At 42.2% G+C, this 18875-nt stretch overlaps 1 protein-coding gene across 3 annotated transcripts in view; it reads left to right on the plus strand.

Moving 5' to 3' along the window:
- The window catches only part of ATAD2B (ATPase family AAA domain containing 2B), a 164136-nt gene that overhangs the window by 128740 nt on the left and 16521 nt on the right, over window positions 1-18875 (plus strand). For all 3 annotated transcript variants that reach the window (XM_058668204.1, XM_058668205.1, XM_058668206.1), the window contains exons 23-24: window positions 13001-13123; window positions 18118-18255. In XM_058668204.1, the coding sequence (XP_058524187.1) occupies window positions 13001-13123; window positions 18118-18255 (261 nt within the window). The remainder of the gene's footprint in view (window positions 1-13000; window positions 13124-18117; window positions 18256-18875) is intronic.

Raw genomic sequence — 18875 nt, forward strand, 5'->3', positions numbered from 1 at the left:
ATTTTTTTCATATCTTCAGTCAAGAGACCTGTTGTTTCTTAGGAACAGAACCACTTATTATGTATCAGAAAAATAACCTCAGGGTCTGTTGTGTAGCAAGTGTAAATTACATGAATGTTGTACTATTAGTTTTACAAGCTCCCACGAGTATTTCAAAGCTTACTGTGTTCTGTTCTGTGGAACATTGGGCCATTTGGGGTGAAAACAAAAACCCTACTATCCACGTGGAAGACAGAAACCAGCATTCTGAAATCTGTGCATACTGCCTAAGTGTTCAACCAGATTCCCTCCCTTAAAGTGATGTGGACAAAATTAGGTGCGGTGTTTCCAGAGGCTCAGGTTCTGCATGTTGCCAGTGTCACGTGTTGGAGCCTAACTTTCACATTATAGCTGTGTAATAAATTATATGCGCCCAGTTCTAGCCTCTCAGTGCTTCCTTCTGCTACCCAGGCTTGGCCAGTTTTGCTGACATGTCAGAACTAACATACCCCTCAAATTCTTCTGCTTTGTACCAGTTGTGTGGAAGTGAGCCCCAGATTACCCATAGTTTTTCAAGTACCCTATAGTCTGTTCTTAATACACTTCGAAATTTATTTGCCATTGTTAAATTTCTTGAGTTCTCTGCTTCAACAAAGCTCACTCATTTTTCTATTACTGTTTATGAGTATCATGTACTAGCTACTGAACTGGGTGCTTAGAATGCAAAGATGAAAAACCGAGGTGACAACCCTTCGTTCTAGAGACACAGATGTAATGCATATCAGAGTTAGGACCAATCCACACTACGTACTGCAGTGTGGTCGGCAGCCTATACATACATAACTGTGTTAGTTTGCTAGGACGGCTGTTACCACCTACACCAGCCTGGGTGTCTCAAACAGCAGCTGTCTGGAGGGTGTTCTCTGAAGGTAGAGGTGTCAGCAGGTTTATTTTCTCGTTGGGAGACCTGGCTGTTGGCTGACAGATGGCTCTTTGAGCTCACAGAGCCTTTGCTCCTCTAGGGTTCCTGCTTTGGGAGAACCTTAGTTATATTGGATTAGGGCCCAATCATATGACCTCATTTGACTTTCATAATCTTTTTGAAGACCATCCTCAAATACAGTTATTATGGGACGTGCTAGGATTTAGGAATTCAATGTAAGAATTTTGGGCCTGGCGCCATGCCCTAGAAGCTAACGTTCTCACTTTAAATGCGCCAGGATCCCATATGGGCACTGGTTCTAATCCTAGCAGCCCTGCTTCCCACCCAGCTCCCTGCTTGTGACCTGGGAAAGCAGTTGAGGACAGCCCAAAGCCTTAGGATCTTGCACCCACGTGGGAGACCTGGAAGAGTCCTTGCTTCAGATTGGCTCAGCTCCAGCTACAGTGGTCACTTGGAGAGTGAATCATCGGACGGAAGATATTTCTCTCTGTCTCTCCTCATATATATATGACTTTGCAATAAAAATAAATAAATCTTTAACAAAATTTTTGAGAGGAGGATGCAGTTTAGTCTATAATAGTTATGTGCAACATAGCCCTCACAGTCTAGAAAGCCGCCAGTTTTTAGTAAGAGACACAAATATGCTTAACTATTTATTGATTGTTATAATAACAGAAAGATTAAGACAGGTGGCAGTAATGAATAATTTTTTTAAGATTTATTTTTTATTGGACAGTCAAATATACACAGAGGAGGAGAGACAGAGAGGAAGATCTTCCATCCGTTGATTTATCCCCCAAGTGGCCACTATAGCTGAAGCTGTGCTGATCCAAAGCCAGGAGCCTGGGGGCTCTTCCAGGTCTCCCACGTGGGTGCAGGGTCACAAAACTTTGAGCTGTGCTCAACTGCTTTCCCATGCCACAGCAGGGAGCTGGATGGGAAGTGGGACCTCTGGGATTAGAACCCGTGCCCATATGGGATCCTGGCACGTGCAAGGCGAGGACTTTAGGCACTAGGCTACCATGCTGGGCCCAAATAATTATTTTTTCAAGATTTTTTTTTTTTTATTGGAAAGTCATATATACAGAGGAGGGGAGACAGAGAGGAAGATCTTCCGTCCGATGATTCACTCCCACAGCGGCTGCAATGGCCACAACTGTGCCGATCCAAAGCCAGGAGCCAGGAGCTTCGAGCTTCTGAATCTCCCACATGGGTGCAGGGTCCCAATTAATTAATTTTGTTTTGTTTTTATATAAACATGAATTTATTTATTTATTTATTTGTGAGATAGAGGAGGACAGAGAGAGCTCCTGCCTGCTGATTCTCTCCCCAAATGCCCACCATGGCTGAGGCAGAGCCAGGTTGGAAGTGGGAGCTGGGCACTCCATACAGGACTCTCAAGTCTGTGAAAGATTTTTCTTATTTCCTTCTAATTTTAACTAATCTTGTCATACCAGAATCCTATAGGATGTGATCTGAGACTCCCCGTTTTTGTTTTTTATCTGAAGTCATTATCTACATAGCCTTACACTTTGTTGTAGACTGTAATTAGCAGGATCTAGGTGGGCATTTTGTAACAAGTCTGTTTTTAGTAAATGTGACCAGTGAGCAAATTTTAACAATTGTTTTCTTTTTTTTAAAATTTATTTCTATCTGTAAGGCAGAACTCTGGAGAGAAGGGAAGGCAGAGAGATTGGTTGCTGGGTCACTCCCCCAGAATGGCTGCAATGGCCAGAGCTGGGTTGGTCAGGAACCAGGAGCTTCTTTTAGGTCTCCCATGTGGGCGCAGGGTCCTAAGCACTTGAGTCATTTTCCGCTGCTTTCCCAGGCACAATAGCAGAAAGTTGGATGGGAAGTAGAACATCTGAAACTTGAACTGGGATCTGTATGGGATGCCAGCACTGCAGCCGAAGGCTTAGCCTGTTCACCATAGCACTGGTTCCTATCAGTTCTCTTGTTACATTCTAGTTCAGGAAGTCTAAAATTAGCTAAAATTATGAAATGAAAGCATAATAGCATAATGGAGATGTGTTAGAAATGTGCATTAAGGGCCCAGCGCGATGGCTCAGTGGCTAAATCCTTGCCTTGCGTGCACTAGGATCCCATCAGGGAGCTGGTTCATGTCCTGGCTGCTCCTTTTCCCAATTAGCTCCCTGCTTGTGGCCTGCAGGATGGCCTAAAGCTTTGGGAAACTGTAACTGTATGGGAGGCCTAGAAGAAGCTCCTGGCTCCTGGCTTCGGATGGGTTCAGCTCCAGCTATTGTGACCACTTAGGGTGTGAACCAGCAGATGGAAGATCTTTCTCTCTGTCTCTGCTTCTGTCTGTAAATCTGACTTTCTGATAAACATAAATAAATCTTGAAACAAAGGCTTTTAGTGTATTGATATTGCTAATATTAAACATGACCTGAAGCTGTAAATACTTAAGCTATAATCTTAATTATCAAGTGAAATGGGATAAAAAATAAATCTTTAAAAGTAATCATGCTTTAAAAAAGTATCGCTGAAATGGATTTTTCTTGACACCCAAGTGCCAAATTAGGGTACGTAGTTCAATATGACACTCTGGCAGCCAGCCTCAGCTTCCCGTTAATACAGACCGTGGGACGTAGTGGTGCTGGCTCGAGTGATTGCGTACCCGCCACCCAATTTTGGGCAAGCTTCACTGTGGCGTTTGTTGGCGTTTGGGGAGTGGACTGCTCAGAGTGGACTTGCTCGCTGTCTCAAACAAATAAGGAAATAAAGCTAAATTTATAATTTCCTCAGTGATTTACTTAGACTTGTACCCAGGCATTCTGATATGGGACGTGGGTATACTAAACCATGTCTTAACTGCTCTTACACATGCCTCCCCTAATACATGGATTTATATTTTATTTTCCTTCTTTTACATTATTGTTGTTGTTGTTGTTGTTGTTGTTGTTATTATTCAGTTTCTCCTTGCTCAATTTGAGGTAGAAAGCCAGTGGTGGAAAGCTGTGGAATTACCAAGGTTATAAACATTGTATTACCAGCTTGAAAGGCCATGTATCTACTTCTTCTAGGGATCCTCATTGTAGTTGTTTATTTGAAGCAGCTTAAATTGGAGGCAACTTAAAGCTTCCAAAATAGAGCAATGATTTTGGAAAAATAAGGCACTTGAATTGTTGTACAGGTATTTTATAGATTTTGGCAGATGGGGAAAAAAAGCACAGATTTGTACTTTCATTTGAAACATGGGAAAAAAAGCCTAACAAGTAGACATAAAAACTGTAGACATTGGACTTCAGGTAACAGAGGATAGTGATCCTCGCAGGGGGGAGCAGTGTGAGTTCCATGCCTGCATGGTCTGAATTCCCACTGCAGCACTGTGGCTGAGTGGTCCAGCCTTCTGCTGGGTGCCAGTTTGAGTCCTGCTGCTAATGTGCCTGGGAAGGTGCTCAGACTCCTGCACCCATGAAAAGGTACATATATGTTAGAAGCATGTATTGCCAATACCAAAAAAGAAAAGCTGGAATAATCATGTAGATATCAGATGAAATTGATTATAGACTAAGGAATATTACCTGGGAATATGAAGGTTATCTTATAATCCTCAAACAGATGTAATAATTGTATACTTTTTGTGCATCTGATAACAGAATTTCCCAACTCATGAAGCAAAAATCAATATAACAGCAAAGAGAAGTAATTTTTCTTTACACCTTAGGATTTCAGTACTTTTCTTTCTCAGTAATAGTAACCACTACTTAGGAAATCAGTGAAAGTACAGAAATTTAGACAGCCTATCAGCCAACTTGACCAAAGTGCCATTTATAGGACACACTGCCTAATGTTAGCAGCTATATCCATTCTTTCCACTATTGGAATATTTATCAAGATAGACTATATTCTGGGCCATGAAACAAGTGTCATTAAATAAGAAAGGATTCAAGTCTTGCAATTAAGTTATTTGACTATAGTGGTATTAAAGCAATAATAAAATTGGACACGAAATACCAACTTTTAAAAAATTGTATAAATCTTATTTTTAATAATTTTTACATATTTGATTAGGGTGTGAAGGGTCAAGGGCTAGAGGAATGTGGGTGAGACCATTCTTCTCACATTCTCTCTCTTTTTTTTTTTTTACTGTATCTGGGGTAGGGGAAAGATAAGGAGAGAAGCCCCACCCAGCCTCCCTCCCAACCATCCCAGGGTCCCTGACGTGGGGCATGCTCTGAGGGTCCTGCTCAAGTGGTATTGATAGTTCAACAGTTCTGTATTGCTGCTGATCTTGCCACTCCAAACACGATGAAATCTCTCCAGACTCCACTGGTTGACATAGCTCATCTTAGAGTTTCTGTTTGCCTATGTGTTCACTGCCAACTCTTGGCTGGGGTAGTTGATCGATTTGTTGTGTCCTCTGTCCTCTGTTGTGGTATCTGGTGTCCTCTGCAGGCTTCAATGGACTGCCATATCCTCCATGTGCATCTGGATATGCTGTCCACTGCTCCATCTAAGCTACTGAGGAGGCCCAGCTCTGACACATGCTTTCCACTGTCAGACCATGGAACCTGCAATCTTCTCCATGGTTGGAGTTCTAAGTCCTTTGGTTCAATTGAGGGGATTTCCAAAGAAACTTCATCTGAAGTGATGCCAGACCGGATCCAGTACAGTCTGCTACTCAAATTGGCCTATGCTCACACTGTTAATTGCAATTGCTGAGTCAGTTGTCTCCAGCCCTGTCTTCTATGCAAACTAATGGGTGTTACAGTCCAGCCCAATCCTGCCCATCACACACTTAGCCCCCATGCACATCAGTCGAAGTTGTAGCCTAGTCAGAGTGACCTGCAGTAACTCACCCCCGCCACCAGACCCACCCCCTGCCCTGGTTCCCATGCTTACCAGTATGTATGTACAGCATACTGGTCCTGTCCCATATCCCATTCAGCTCTCATATATGTCAGTGGGCATTGAAGCCTAGTTCAACTCAACCGGCCCCCCTATCCAGCCCACACATGTGCCAGTGAGTGCCACTCTGTCTAGCCATTCCTGTCCCAGTCCTGGTTCTCATGTTCACCAGTGAAAATGGCAACTCAAGACGGAGGTGCCCACAGTTTCCCTACTGTGCCCACTCCCATTCCTGGATCTTGCACTCTCCAAGTGGTACTGCAGTTTAGCTCGACAGAGTTTCCTCTCTGTGTCAGCATCTACTAGCTGATGCTGTGGCAAAGCCTAACCAATCCTCACCCCCTCTGGCTTATGCATGTATCAGTAGGTACTCTGCCCAGCCTAGGTTGTTTCTGATCCAGCTTACATGTAGGCCAACAGGTATTGTACCTCTTCCCAGCCTGGTGTGCCCCCAGTCCCAGCTCTCCTGCTCACCAGTGGGAATAGTGGGCCAGCAGGGACTTATCTCCTTGCAGCCCCCCTATTGTGTTTGACTGCTTTCCCTGGGTCTCATGTATGCTGGTTGGGCACTGTGGCCCAGTCTGGCATGGCCTGCCTTACCTCGGTATTTGCCAGTAGGTGCTGTAGCCTGGCTTGGCCTGGGTTGCCTCCAGTTCCAGCACATTCTGGTGGGAACTACAGCCTAACCAGCCCAGTCAGCCCCCATTCTCGGCCCTAATGTAAACTGGCTGGTATTGCAGCCCGATCCAGGCCAACCCCCACACTATTCTGGCTCTTGGATTTGCCAGTGGATGATATGAACTGGTCCAGCCTGGCTCACCCCAGACCTAAGCCAAAGGTATGCCCATGGATACTGTAACCTGGCTTGGTTGGGCTGCTCCCTTTCTTGGTTCTTGCACTCTACTACAGGGACTGTCCCAACAGAGGAGTTGCCATGCTCCTCCATCAGAACCTCTCCCAATGTCAGATCTCGTGCACACCAGTCGGTCCATGGACCAGCCCTACTCAGTCCATCTCTTGTCCTAACAGGAACAGTAACCTTTCCTGACTGGCCCTCACCCATTCCGATTTTTACTGTTGGGTGCTACAGTGCAGCCAAGCCTAGTCCACACACAGACATAGCTCATACATGGCTCAGTAGGGGCAGAGACCTAGCCTAACCTATCTTACCCCCACCCTGATTCTCACAATCACCAGTGGGTGCTGGAGTCTAGCACATCCCAGACCCAGTCCACACTGTGCCGAGGAGACTGCTGCCATGTCCAGACAAGATTGCAGCCACCACTCCGGCCCCTGTGCCCACCGGTGGGACCACAACCCAGCCAGAGCATCCCCTTAGCTCCCCTCTCCGGCCTGATCCCAATCACAGATCTCGTGTGTGCCAGGGGTTGCTGTGATCTAGCTTGGCATAATCCCTCACTTGTCTTGGCCTTTGCCTTCAGATGCTGCAGCCTGGCCTGGTGCAGCTGGCCCCCAGTCCTAACTCTTGCTGTTGGGTGCTACAGCCTGGCCCTGCTCAGTTTGCTCTCATCACTGGCTCATGCAAACCAGTAGGGAAATACCTCTAAATAACCTTTTTGCCAAGGAAGAAATCAAAGACATTTATGAACTGCATAAAATGGAACATCATGTTGTGGGCTGCAGCTAGAGCAGTACAGAAGGGGGCATGTTAGCACTGTCTAAGTTAGAAAAAAAGACATGTCTCAGATCATTGACTTTAGCTTCCCTTAAAGAAGAGCAAATTAAACAAATAACAATAAAGATCTGTTCAGAAATCAGTTAGCTAGAAAAGAGAAAAGTACAAATCGGAAACAAATCAGAAAATGATTCTTTTAGGTCAGCAATTGATCTCTAGCTGAACTGCTCAGGGTAGGAAGGTGACATTATTATATATCCTATATATACTAAAAGAAAAGTAAGAAAATATTACAAATAACTTCATGGCAGTAAAGTATCAGTTACATAAGAATTTTGAGGGGGCTGGTGCATTGGCTCAGCTGGCTAATCTTCTGCCTGCAAATGCCAGCATCCATATGGGTGCTGTTTCATGACCTGGCTGCCCTACTTCCCATCCAACTCCCTGCCTATGGCCTTGGCAAAGCAGTGGAAGATGACCTCAAAGCCTTGGGACCCTGTACCCAAGTGGGAGACCCAAAAGAAACTCCTGTTTCCTGATATGATAAAAAGGAATATAATGTAATGTAAGATTTATCCCAGGAATGCAGGATTGCCTTAACATTTGAAAACCGGTTGTAATTGATTGTGTTGACAGAAAAATTTCTGATTATCTCAGCAGATACAGAAAAGGATTTGACAGAATCCAGCATCCATTCCTGGTTAAAAACCATCAATAAACCGAGAATAGAAAGGACTATTCTCTATCTAATGAAGAATTGCCAGCCATGGGAAGCCTAAAGATCATGTCATACTAAGGACACAGGGCTATACCTTTGCTCAAATACCAAAAATATGGCCAAGATACCCATTCTTACCGTTGTTACCTGATGTTATTCTGGAGTTTCCAGCCAGTGCAGTGAGAAAAATAAAAGTATTCTAGCTTGGAAAGGGAGAAATTAAGTATCTTTGCGTGTAGAATTGTGATATCTACATAGAAGAGCTTGTGTAACTTAGAAAGCAGCTGTTAGAACTAGTAAGTGAATTAAAGTTGTCAGGTGTAATGTCAATATACAAATCTCACTTATTTCTATATATGAAAAAACAAGCAATAGGAAATTAATTTTTAAAGTACTGCTTACAGTAGTCAGTAGTAACAAAAATATGAATACGTATCTATGTACAAGACGTACATATGACAACTTTAAAATACTGCTAAGAGAGATTAAAGGAAAAAGAAGTGGGAAGATATGTTTGTAGAGTGGAAGGCTCAGCATTGTGAAGACATTATTTCTCCCCAAACTGAATATCAGATGGAACACCCATCAGAATTCATATGAAAGTGCAGGCAACAATGAAGAGACACAGCAACTTAAAAAATAAAGCAGAACTGCATGATTTAATACACCTTGTTTCAAGATCCCAAGTTAGAGTAATCTATACAGAGAAATATTGATATAAAGGTTAATAAAATGGCTCTGAAGTAGACTCATGCATAGTTGTTTTTGAAAGTTAATATTATTTGAGTGGCAGAAAGAAAGCTGCCATCCCTAGTTCATTTCCCAAATACTCCAATGGCTTGATGGGGCTGGGCATAAGGTGTGAGCCAGGAACTCAATTCAGGTCCCCAATGTGGTTGGCAGGAATTCAATTATTTGTGCTGCCACCAGGACTTCACAGGCTGTGCTTTTATTAACAGGAAGCTGGTTTTAAACCCCAGCACTTCATTATGAGAATGAACTATTGATACTCTGCTTGTAAGGATATAAAATGTTCAACCACTTTGGAAAAACACTTCGATAGTGCCTTAGAATGTGAAATATACACTTCTCATATGTCCCAGCCTTATATTAATTCAGCGATTATTTGTTTGTGTGTTTTTGTTCATGATAGCCAATACGTTGATTTATTCCTAATGTGACATCACCATGTAACTGGACAGATTGTTACATCCACCAAATGGATAACTACTAAGCAATAAAAGCAGTGAAATACTGATACCTGTAGCAGCTGGGATAAATCTCAATAATTATGTTGAGTGAAAGAACAGAGATACAGAGAATGTTCTCTGAATAATACATATGTATGTGTGTGTGTATAAATTTAGAAAATATAAGCTGATCTGTAGTTGTAGAAAGTAAATTGGTGGTAGCTTAGGAATGGAGGTTTGTGAGGAAAGGTGAAGAGGGGAATTAGAGAGGCATAGGGAAATTTTGATGATGAGGGACAAGTTTAGTATTCCAATTGGGAGGATGTTTTAGATGTGTACTTATATCAAAGTATATATACACTTTTTTACATTAAATGTATATAGTTCTTTATATGTCTGTTATACTTCATGAAATCTATTCTATAAAAGACCGGACAATGTCAGGCAGTCCAGCATCCCATTGTCTGTACCAACAATGTCAGGGTAGACTTATATAAGAGACTAATATAATTATGATTCCTTATGAAGGACGACACTATTGTTGTAAAATGGGGAACATCTGTCAGGGGGTGGGAGTTGGGGGGAATCCCAGCATATACGAAATTGTACCACATAATTCAGAATTTAAAATAAAAATATATTAAAAAAAAAGACCGTAAACACAATATGCTAATAATAAATGCTGGTTACAGAAGATTGTGGTTCTTCGGTCATATAGAGATTGGTTGAGACCCATATTAATCTGTCTAAAGGTTATCTCCATTAAGATTTTCATTTCAGTTTGCAATGCTGAATGCAAAGTTCTTTAATTTAAAACTTGGCAGCTAATTTCTTTCCTTTTGGTTTTTTCTGTTTCTTTTTTTGTCTCTCCGTCCTCCCTCCCTCTCTCTCCCTTCCCCACTCTTTTCTTTTTTTTTCCCCTTTCTTTTTTGTGTGTGTTTAGCAGTAGTACTTCTGTCTCTGTGTTGTGCATGCAAGAAGTTAGGGAAACATCTTTGATACCATTACATACTCTCACATCTACTTCAAAGATTTGTATTTCTTATTTGAAGGGCATTGTATCAGAGAATGAGGGGAAAAGGTGAGGGCAGTGAGACAGTTATCTTTTATCGTTTGGTTTGCTCCTCACATGGTCACCACAGCCAGGTCTTGACCAGGACAAAGCCAGAATTCAGGAGCTCCATCCTGGTCACCACATGCATGGCGGGGCCCACATAGTTGGGTCATTTACTACTGCCTTACCAGGCACATTAGCAAGAAACTGGATTGGAAGTAGAATATCTGGGACTTGCTGTATACTCTGACATGCAATATTGGCATCACCAGCTGCAGCTTGCCCTGCTCCCTCCAATCTACTCTCACCAACCTTAATACTGAGATTCCATTTAAAATATGTTGTATTCTCTTCTTTCACAACTACCACTCCGCCACCATTGACCCTGGTTCAAGTCACCATCTTCTGTCCCTGAAAAAAGAACCTGTCACTGTGCTGCTAGATTTTATTCTTGACTCCCTTCAATCCAGTATCCAGATAATATTGAAAATGATCATTCAGAGATACGGATTTGAGTCACATTATGTTCCTGCTTGTTTCCTTTCAATGGTTTTTCTTTTTTTAAAAATAAGATTTATTTATTTTCATTTTCATTGGAAAGATTTACATGGAAAAGGAGAGACCGAGAGGAAGATCTTCCGTCTGCTGGTTCACTCCCTAAGTGGCTACAACAGCCTGAGTTGAGCTGATTGGAAGCCAGGAGCCAGGAGCCTCTTCTGAGTCTCCCATTTGGGTGCAGTGTCCCAAGGTCTTGGGCTGTCCTTTACTGCTTTTGCAGGCCTCAGGCAGGGAGCTGAATCAAAACTGGTACCATATGGGATCCTTGCAACCGGGATACGAACTGGTACCATATGGGATCCTTGCATGTGCAAGGCAAGGACTTTAGCCACTAGGCTACCGTGCAGGGCCCCTTCACAGCATTTTTCTATACTACTGTGAAAAATTCTTTTCACTATTGCATGACCACCACTTGACTTTTCTTGTTGTAGTTGATAATCAATACTGGTTGAGTATTTAGAGAAAATCTCTTGGAAATATATTACTGGTTGCCTTTGAGTGTTTTGTATTTATTTTTGTAAGATTTCTGTAATGACCTGTTATATATGTAGGATCTGTTTTTTCTCCTTGTTGATACCTTTTTTTCCTTTGCTAGAGAGGATAAAACTGATGCCATTTTGTGACTTTGGATTCTTGTGTTACCCAATTGTCGGGAGCACTGCACGTGTGCCCTAAGATGGTGCTGAGACCTCTCCTCCCCTCGGAGCTTAGCGGTACACAGGTTTCAGGAAGTGCCTTCTGATTGGCCATAGCTGCATGCTTGGCGCGTGTGCTATGCGTGATCAGAGCTATGATTGGCGTGCCTGCCGCGTGCATCGGTGACCTTTAAGCTGATTGGACTAGGATTGTATTTAGCGGTGGGGGTTCCAGGAAGAAAGGGACAGGGCAGGAAGAAGAAGACGGAGACGGACGGACGGGAGGACAGGGTACGACTGGGACGGACGGACGGACAGAAGAAGACTAGGGGTGATGAGGAGACTGGGGAATGAAGCAGAGAGAAACGGAAGAAAAACGGGAGGTAGTGGAAGTCAAGTCGACCGGCTGGGAAACGGAGTGGTTGGAAGAATAAAATGCCTCTTGATACAGAGCCTGGAGTGTCGGGTGAATTCTTCTGCGGGATGGAAGACCCCGATACCCAATAAGTTATCTTGTTTTATTTACTTGCCTTTTAATGTTTGCCTTGTTCAACTCTAGGGGACTCTGTTTACATTACTTTATGTATCAATGGGAGCTACTGGGTTAGCATAGAGCAGAGGCCCTTTATTCAGTACAGTTTTTAGGTGTCATTGTCCTGAAGCTCTGCTGTGTTTTCCTGGCCTTGCCTGTACTTTACATGCCGCTGGTACTCTTAGCTTAGAAAGTCTCTTTGTGTCTATGTCATTGTTTAAAAAATAAGTCACTTTTATTTAGGGAATAACATGCTGCTTAGCATTTTTTTAAAAATGAGATTTTTTTGGAATTTTCAGATTTTTATCTCTGGTAACTTGGTTTGGGCACATAGTGAATATCTTGAATTCTTTTAAAATTATTGAAAAGTTCACATTTTTAATTAAAATGTTAATAATACAAACATAGTCTTTGAGATTTCTGGTTTGGTCAGCTGAGTGGGGAGGGGATTCCTGTACTGAGGTGGTAGAGAGTAGGAGAGAAAGGGCAGATTTGGTAGCAGGGTGCAAGGAAATGAGCAACCCAGTTTGGATCAGAAGTTTGGGATAACCACTCGCCAAGTGGCAGTGTCAGGTAGATCATGTCCATAGAATTGGGATGGAGAGAAAATGTCTGAGTTTTAAACATTTGGAAGTCTGTTCAAAGCTGTAGGACTGGATGAGTAGCCACAGGTTTGGTACTTTGAAATCCTAAAAGTTCAATTTCTAGACAAGTATTAATTTGATTGAATAACATACTGTATTTCATAATCACCTACCATTAAAATGAACCTTTTCTTACCTAGAAATATTTTTACAATTTTATTGAAATATTTAGGTGCTTTTCTTCAATGTCTTGTGTTTCATTTGTAAGTATAATGACTTTTGGCCAACTTTTTAAACAGATAAGATAATTAGGCACAGAGCTTGTACCCTGAAGGACACTGCACATGCCATAATTGCAGCTGAATTGGATCCAGAATTTAATAAACTCTGTGAAGAAATTAAGGAAGCCAGAATAAAAAGAGGTAAGTTGTAGAAAGAAACCTCCTAATGAAACCACATGTGTTCACTTCCAGCAAGCATCATTGAATGCTGTTACTTAGGAAAGTAGCTTGTGTTGAGACATAAGCTTCAATTCATATCTGATACTAGTATGTGTCATGTAGATTCTCAAAAATATTTAAAATTATATCTTCTAAGAGGGCTTACTCTAATAGCACTACAAAAAACAAGTACTTTCTAGTACAGTTAATAAGAAGTACAATTTTTAATATTTTTCATATTACTTTGTATTTATTTATTCGAAAGCCAGAAGGACTCACAGAGAAAGGGCGATAGACAGTCAACGAGAGATCCTCATTCACGTTTCACTCCTCAAATGATCATAACAGCCAAGGCTGGACCAGGCAGAAGCTAGGAACCAGGAACCTTGGTCTCTCGTATAGGTGCTGGGGTCAAGTAGTTGGGCCATCATCTGCTGCATTGCCAGGAACTTGAGGAGGAAGCTGGATTAAAGCCAGGACTCCATTTGTCACCCTGATATGGGATGCTGCCATATAAGCACTGGCCTAGTCTGTGCTGCAGTGCTACCTCCTGTTGATTTCTCTCTCTGTTTCTCTCTCTCTCTCTCTCTCTCTCTCTCTCTCTCTCTCTCTCTCTCTCTCTCTCTCTCTTATTTTAATTTGTTTAGCTGAAAGGTAAAGTCAGAGGGGGAGTGGGGATAGGCAAGATGTATTGCATCTGTTGCTTCACAGTGGCCAGAACTGAGCCAGGCTGAAGCTAGGAGGCCGGAGCTGCGTCTCTATCGCCCACATGGGTGACAGGAGTCTGAGGATTTAGGCCATCTTCTGTCGCTTTTCCAGGTACAATAGCAAAGAGCTAGATTGGAAATAGAGCAGCTGAGACTTGAACTGGCAGCAATGTGGCATGCCAGCTTTGCATGTGCTAGTGGCTTAAACCCACTGTGCTTTTAATACCAAATCAGATTTGATTTCAGACAGCTCATATTTGAAGACATTTTTTAATCAGTTTATACTCAGTACTAGTACTTTTAAAAGATCTTTAGAAATTTCTTTTTCTTTCTATACAAATTAGTGGATGATAATTATTGGTGAGCATGGTTTGTATATTCAATATATAATCCTGTCCTTGAGAAACATTCACTTTGAAGGAGAGAAATGTAGAACAAATCAAGTATAGTTCAAGACATGCACTGATTGAAATATGTTCAGAACCAGACCTTCTGGTAAGGAACACAGCATTTTGCTCAGAGGTTCAGGAACAAATATAGCAGTGTTCTGTAGTGGAAGAGAAAAATGGGGAGGCAGCGACTGGAGCTGAGGCACCACAGAGCAAACGATAGCATGTATAATTTTAAAGGCACAGAAGCATGAAATAGGACCCAACATGATGGCTTAGTGGCTAAATCCTCACCTTGCAAGGACCAGATGTTCCACTTCCCATCCAGCCCCCTGCTTATGGCCTGGGAAAGCAGTAGAGGATGACCCAAAGTCTTTGGGATCCTACCGCATGGAAGACCTGGAAGAAGGTGCTGGCTCCTGGCTTCAGATTGGCTCAGTTCTGGCCATTGCAGTCATTTGGGGAGATGACCAGTGAATGGAAGATCTTTCTCTTTGTCTCTCTTTCTCTCTGTAAATCTGATCTGCCTTTCCAATGTTAATTAATTAATTAATTGGAAATAGCCTTGTCTATTAGAAAGATTAAGGTGTTTGATATTGCTAAAGCTAAGCCAAGTGTTAGGAAATAGAACTCAAAAAGTGAGCAGATTCTAGGACATTATTTATTTACTTGGAATGAGAGAGAGAGATTTTCTATCTGTTCTATCTGCTGGTTCACTTCCCAGATGGCAAACATGGCCAGGAACCAGGAACCAGGAGCTTCATCTGGATCTCTGTTGGGTGTGACAGGAGCCCAAACCCTTGGGTCATCCTCTGCCTTTTTCAGGTTCATTGGCAAGGAGCTGGATCAGAAGTGAAGCAACTGTCTATGGCCATACTACACTGAACGTGCCCAATTTTGTCTGATCTCGGAAGCTAAACAGGGTCAGGCCTGGTTACCATTTTGATGGGAGAAGTGAAGCCACTGGGACAGCAGCTGGTGCCCATATGTGATGCCAGCATTGCAGGCAACCACTTTACCCACTATGCCACAGCACTGACCCCATCCCTCTTCTCATATTCAGAATATCAGTGCTGTGGGAATGTCTTGTTTATACCTCTACTCTAATCCTTAGAATTGTCTCTTGTATACAGCAGGCAAATAAATACTGAATGAATCAATCCTTGCCTAGGAGTTTGAACTTTATTCTGTAGGTTAAAATTTTTAAAAATATTTGTGTCTGGGCCCGGCGGCATGGCCTAGCGGCTAAAGTCATCACCTTGAACACCCCGGGATCCCATAAGGGCGCCGGTTCTAATCCCGGCAGCTCCACTTCCCATCCAGCTCCCTGCTTGTGGCCTAAAAAAAGATTTATTATTATTGGAAAGCTGGATATACAGATAGGAGGAGAGACAGAGAGGAGGATCTAACATCCGATGTTTCACTCCCCAAGTGAGCCGCAATGGGCCAGTGCGTGCCGATCCGATGCCAGGAACCAGGAACCTCTTCCGGTTCTCCCACGCGGGTGCAGTGTCCCAAAGCATTGGGCCGTCCTCAGCTGCTTTCCCAGGCCACAAGCAGGGAGCTGGACGGGAAGTGGAGCTGCTGGGATTAGAACCGGCGCCCATATGGGATCCCGGGGCTTTCAAGGCGAGGACTTTAGCTGCTAGGCCACGCTGCCGGGCCCAATAATAATAAATCTTTTAAAAAAATATATTTGTGTCTATTTCCTATAGCAGATTAGGGCTGGTGAGTCGGGTTTTCTGGAAATGATAAGGCCAAGATATCTGTGTTTTTAATAGATTATTCAAGTGGTTTTTCTGTACTATAATGATTAAGCATCATTGCCATTTGCAGCAGAAGTCACTAAAGGATTCGAAGCAGTGGAATGAGTTTGTCAGATAGCTTGTTAGCAAGAAATAGCATGGTATCAATGTGTTTGAGGAGAAAGATGAGAGATCAGTGTGAAAATTCTTGGAATTAGTTTGGAAACCTGTTTGGCAGTTTCTAAAGTTAAGCATAGATTTACTATCAGATGTAATGATTCTACTCCTAGTAATCTCCTCAAGAGCAATAAAAATACCTGTAAAATGACCTGTATATGATGCTCATAGGAGAATTACTCATCTTTTATTTTTTAAAGGTTTATTTATTTTTCTTGAAAGAGTTACGGGCTGGGAAGAGGTGAGATAGGTTGTCCACCCACTGGTTCATGTCCCCAGGTGGCCGCAATAGCCAGAGCTAAGCCAGTCCAAAGCTGGAAGCTAGGAGCCTCTTCTGGGTCTCCCACATGGGTGTAGGGTTCCAACGTTTGATGATTTTCCAGAACATGAGTAGATTGCTGGATCAGAAATGGAGCAGCCAGGACTCAAACTGGTGTCCATATGGGATGCTGGTGCCACAGGCGAAGGATTAGGTCTCTTCCCGTCATGCTGGACCCAGTGTTGTTCATCTTAACCCCAAACTAGAAACATCGCAAACGTCCTTGAGTAAGTAAAACATAGTGTAACCATACTGTGGCATGCAACTCGCCAATGAAAGAAACAAGTACTAAAACACAGTTCAACATGGATGAACTTCTGATGCATCATGTTGAATGGACAAAGGCAGTCCAGCCTAGAGGAGGGTCCTTCAAAAGCCTCATGAGGAATGGCATTTAAAGATGTTTATTTTGCTAGAAAAATTTTCTAAATCAGTGCAGTTGAGGCTTTTCAAAAACTTTATGGCTGTGTGTTGTGAAAAAATACAAGGATTTAAAATTCATTTTATACCAAAATAAATTTACCTTTTGATTCTGTATTTTGTGAACTTTTTGAAGTCCTTTGTTTTATACGAAATGTCCAGATGAAGCCAATACATGGAGACAAAAAGTAGAGTAGCAGTTGTTGTCTGGAACAGCTGTCTAAAATGGAACTGCTTTGGTAACCATTCAGACCTGTAAATTTACTAAAAATTGATTGCACTCGTGAAACAGGTGATTTCATATTATATAAGTTACATCTCAATAAAACTGCTAGGGAAAAAGACTATTGGAGGAGTCTAGGCTTTTAATGGCTGAAATAACAGTAAAAAGAGAGGAAAAAACAAGTGGTGTAACTGTGGTAAGGGGAGGGTACTGCACTGGCATATTACTGACTGAATGACTTGGTTGGTGCTAACATTGCCAATCCAGATGGGAAGACAGTCCAGATAGCTGATTGTTTTTTGGCTTTGATGGAGAAAGAAAAGCAATTCTGTATGTATGGGTCAGATGGCAAGAGGTGTTTGGGCTAAAGATGTAGATTAGAGAATTATTATAAACTGGTAAAAAAAAAAGTTGAACACAAAATTGATACTTTGTTGGGAAAGATGTAGGTTAGAGTGAGAAGAAAAGAGATTACAGGGAGGACCCTTGAGACAGCAATCTTGAAGGAAGACCACACAGAAGAGAGGACTTTCCTGAGGAAAACTGAGACAGAATGCTTTCTTAATCTTCAAAGTAACAGAGGAAAACTAATTACCACATCATGGTGTGACAGGCAGCAAACACCAGACTCAGACAGTTCATGGGAGTGTGGTTGTTGGACACATAAACACTTACTGGAGGTTCTAAAATGGCGGAGAAGATGACTTCCAGACAGTATCGTAACCTTACGTTCCCACAGTCATAATAATGTGACATTTGTCCCTTTATGAACTGAAGGAACAGCAGGATCTCTTTGAGGGATTAAGTGGAAACATGGTCTGTTGGGTTGTTTTGTTTTTATGATTTTAAAAGACAATCTCTCCATCTGAATTACAAACTGTCCAAATATAATTAATGACTTTAAAACTGAGTTTTGTATTTCAGGCTTTTTTTTAACCTTGTTCGTTTATGTAGCTGGGAATATTTAAATAGGTATTGCTTATCTTCTGCTTGCAGGCTTATCAGTAACAGCAGAACAAATAAATCCTCATGGTACTGCAGCTCGGAAGACAGAAACAAGAGTTGAAGAGGCATTTCGGCACAAACAAAGAAATCCAATGGATGTCTGGCACAATTCTGCAAATAAATGTGCATGTGAGTATTTGAGAGCATGTTATCCAGTGGTGGTAACAACTGTCAGGGATCGGATTTGTTAGGAGCTGGATACACAAACTGCTGTTTTTCCACAGGTCTTTTAATCTCTTTTCAGAAGTGAAAAGCTTGTGGAGTAACATACTGAATCACAATTGTTTTTAATTACTTTTTTGAAAGGCAGAGAAAAAAAGACAGATCTCCCATTCCCTGGTTTAATTCCTAAAAGCCTGCAACAGCCAAAGTTGGGCCAGATTACAAGGCAGAAATTCAGTTAATCCAGGTCTCCCACATGGGTGGCAGGAACCTAGCATTTAAATCATTGCCTCTTGCCTCCCAAGGTGTGCATGAGCTGAAACTGGGAGCAGAATTGGAACTGGTGCGCAGGCATTCTAATAATGGGAAGCAGACATCCTAAATAGCAATTTAACCACAATGTCAAATATCTGCCCCACCCTCAAATTATATATATATGTATTGTTTGTTTGTTTTAGTATTTTTTTTTATTAATTACATTGCATTATGTGACAGTTTTATAGGTACTGGGATTCCCTCCACCCCTCCCCAAACCCTCTCCCCATGGTAGATTCCTCCACCTTGTTGCATAACCACAGTTCAAGTCA

This window comes from Ochotona princeps, chromosome 8 (assembly GCF_030435755.1).
Source record: "Ochotona princeps isolate mOchPri1 chromosome 8, mOchPri1.hap1, whole genome shotgun sequence".
NCBI lineage: Eukaryota > Metazoa > Chordata > Mammalia > Lagomorpha > Ochotonidae > Ochotona > Ochotona princeps.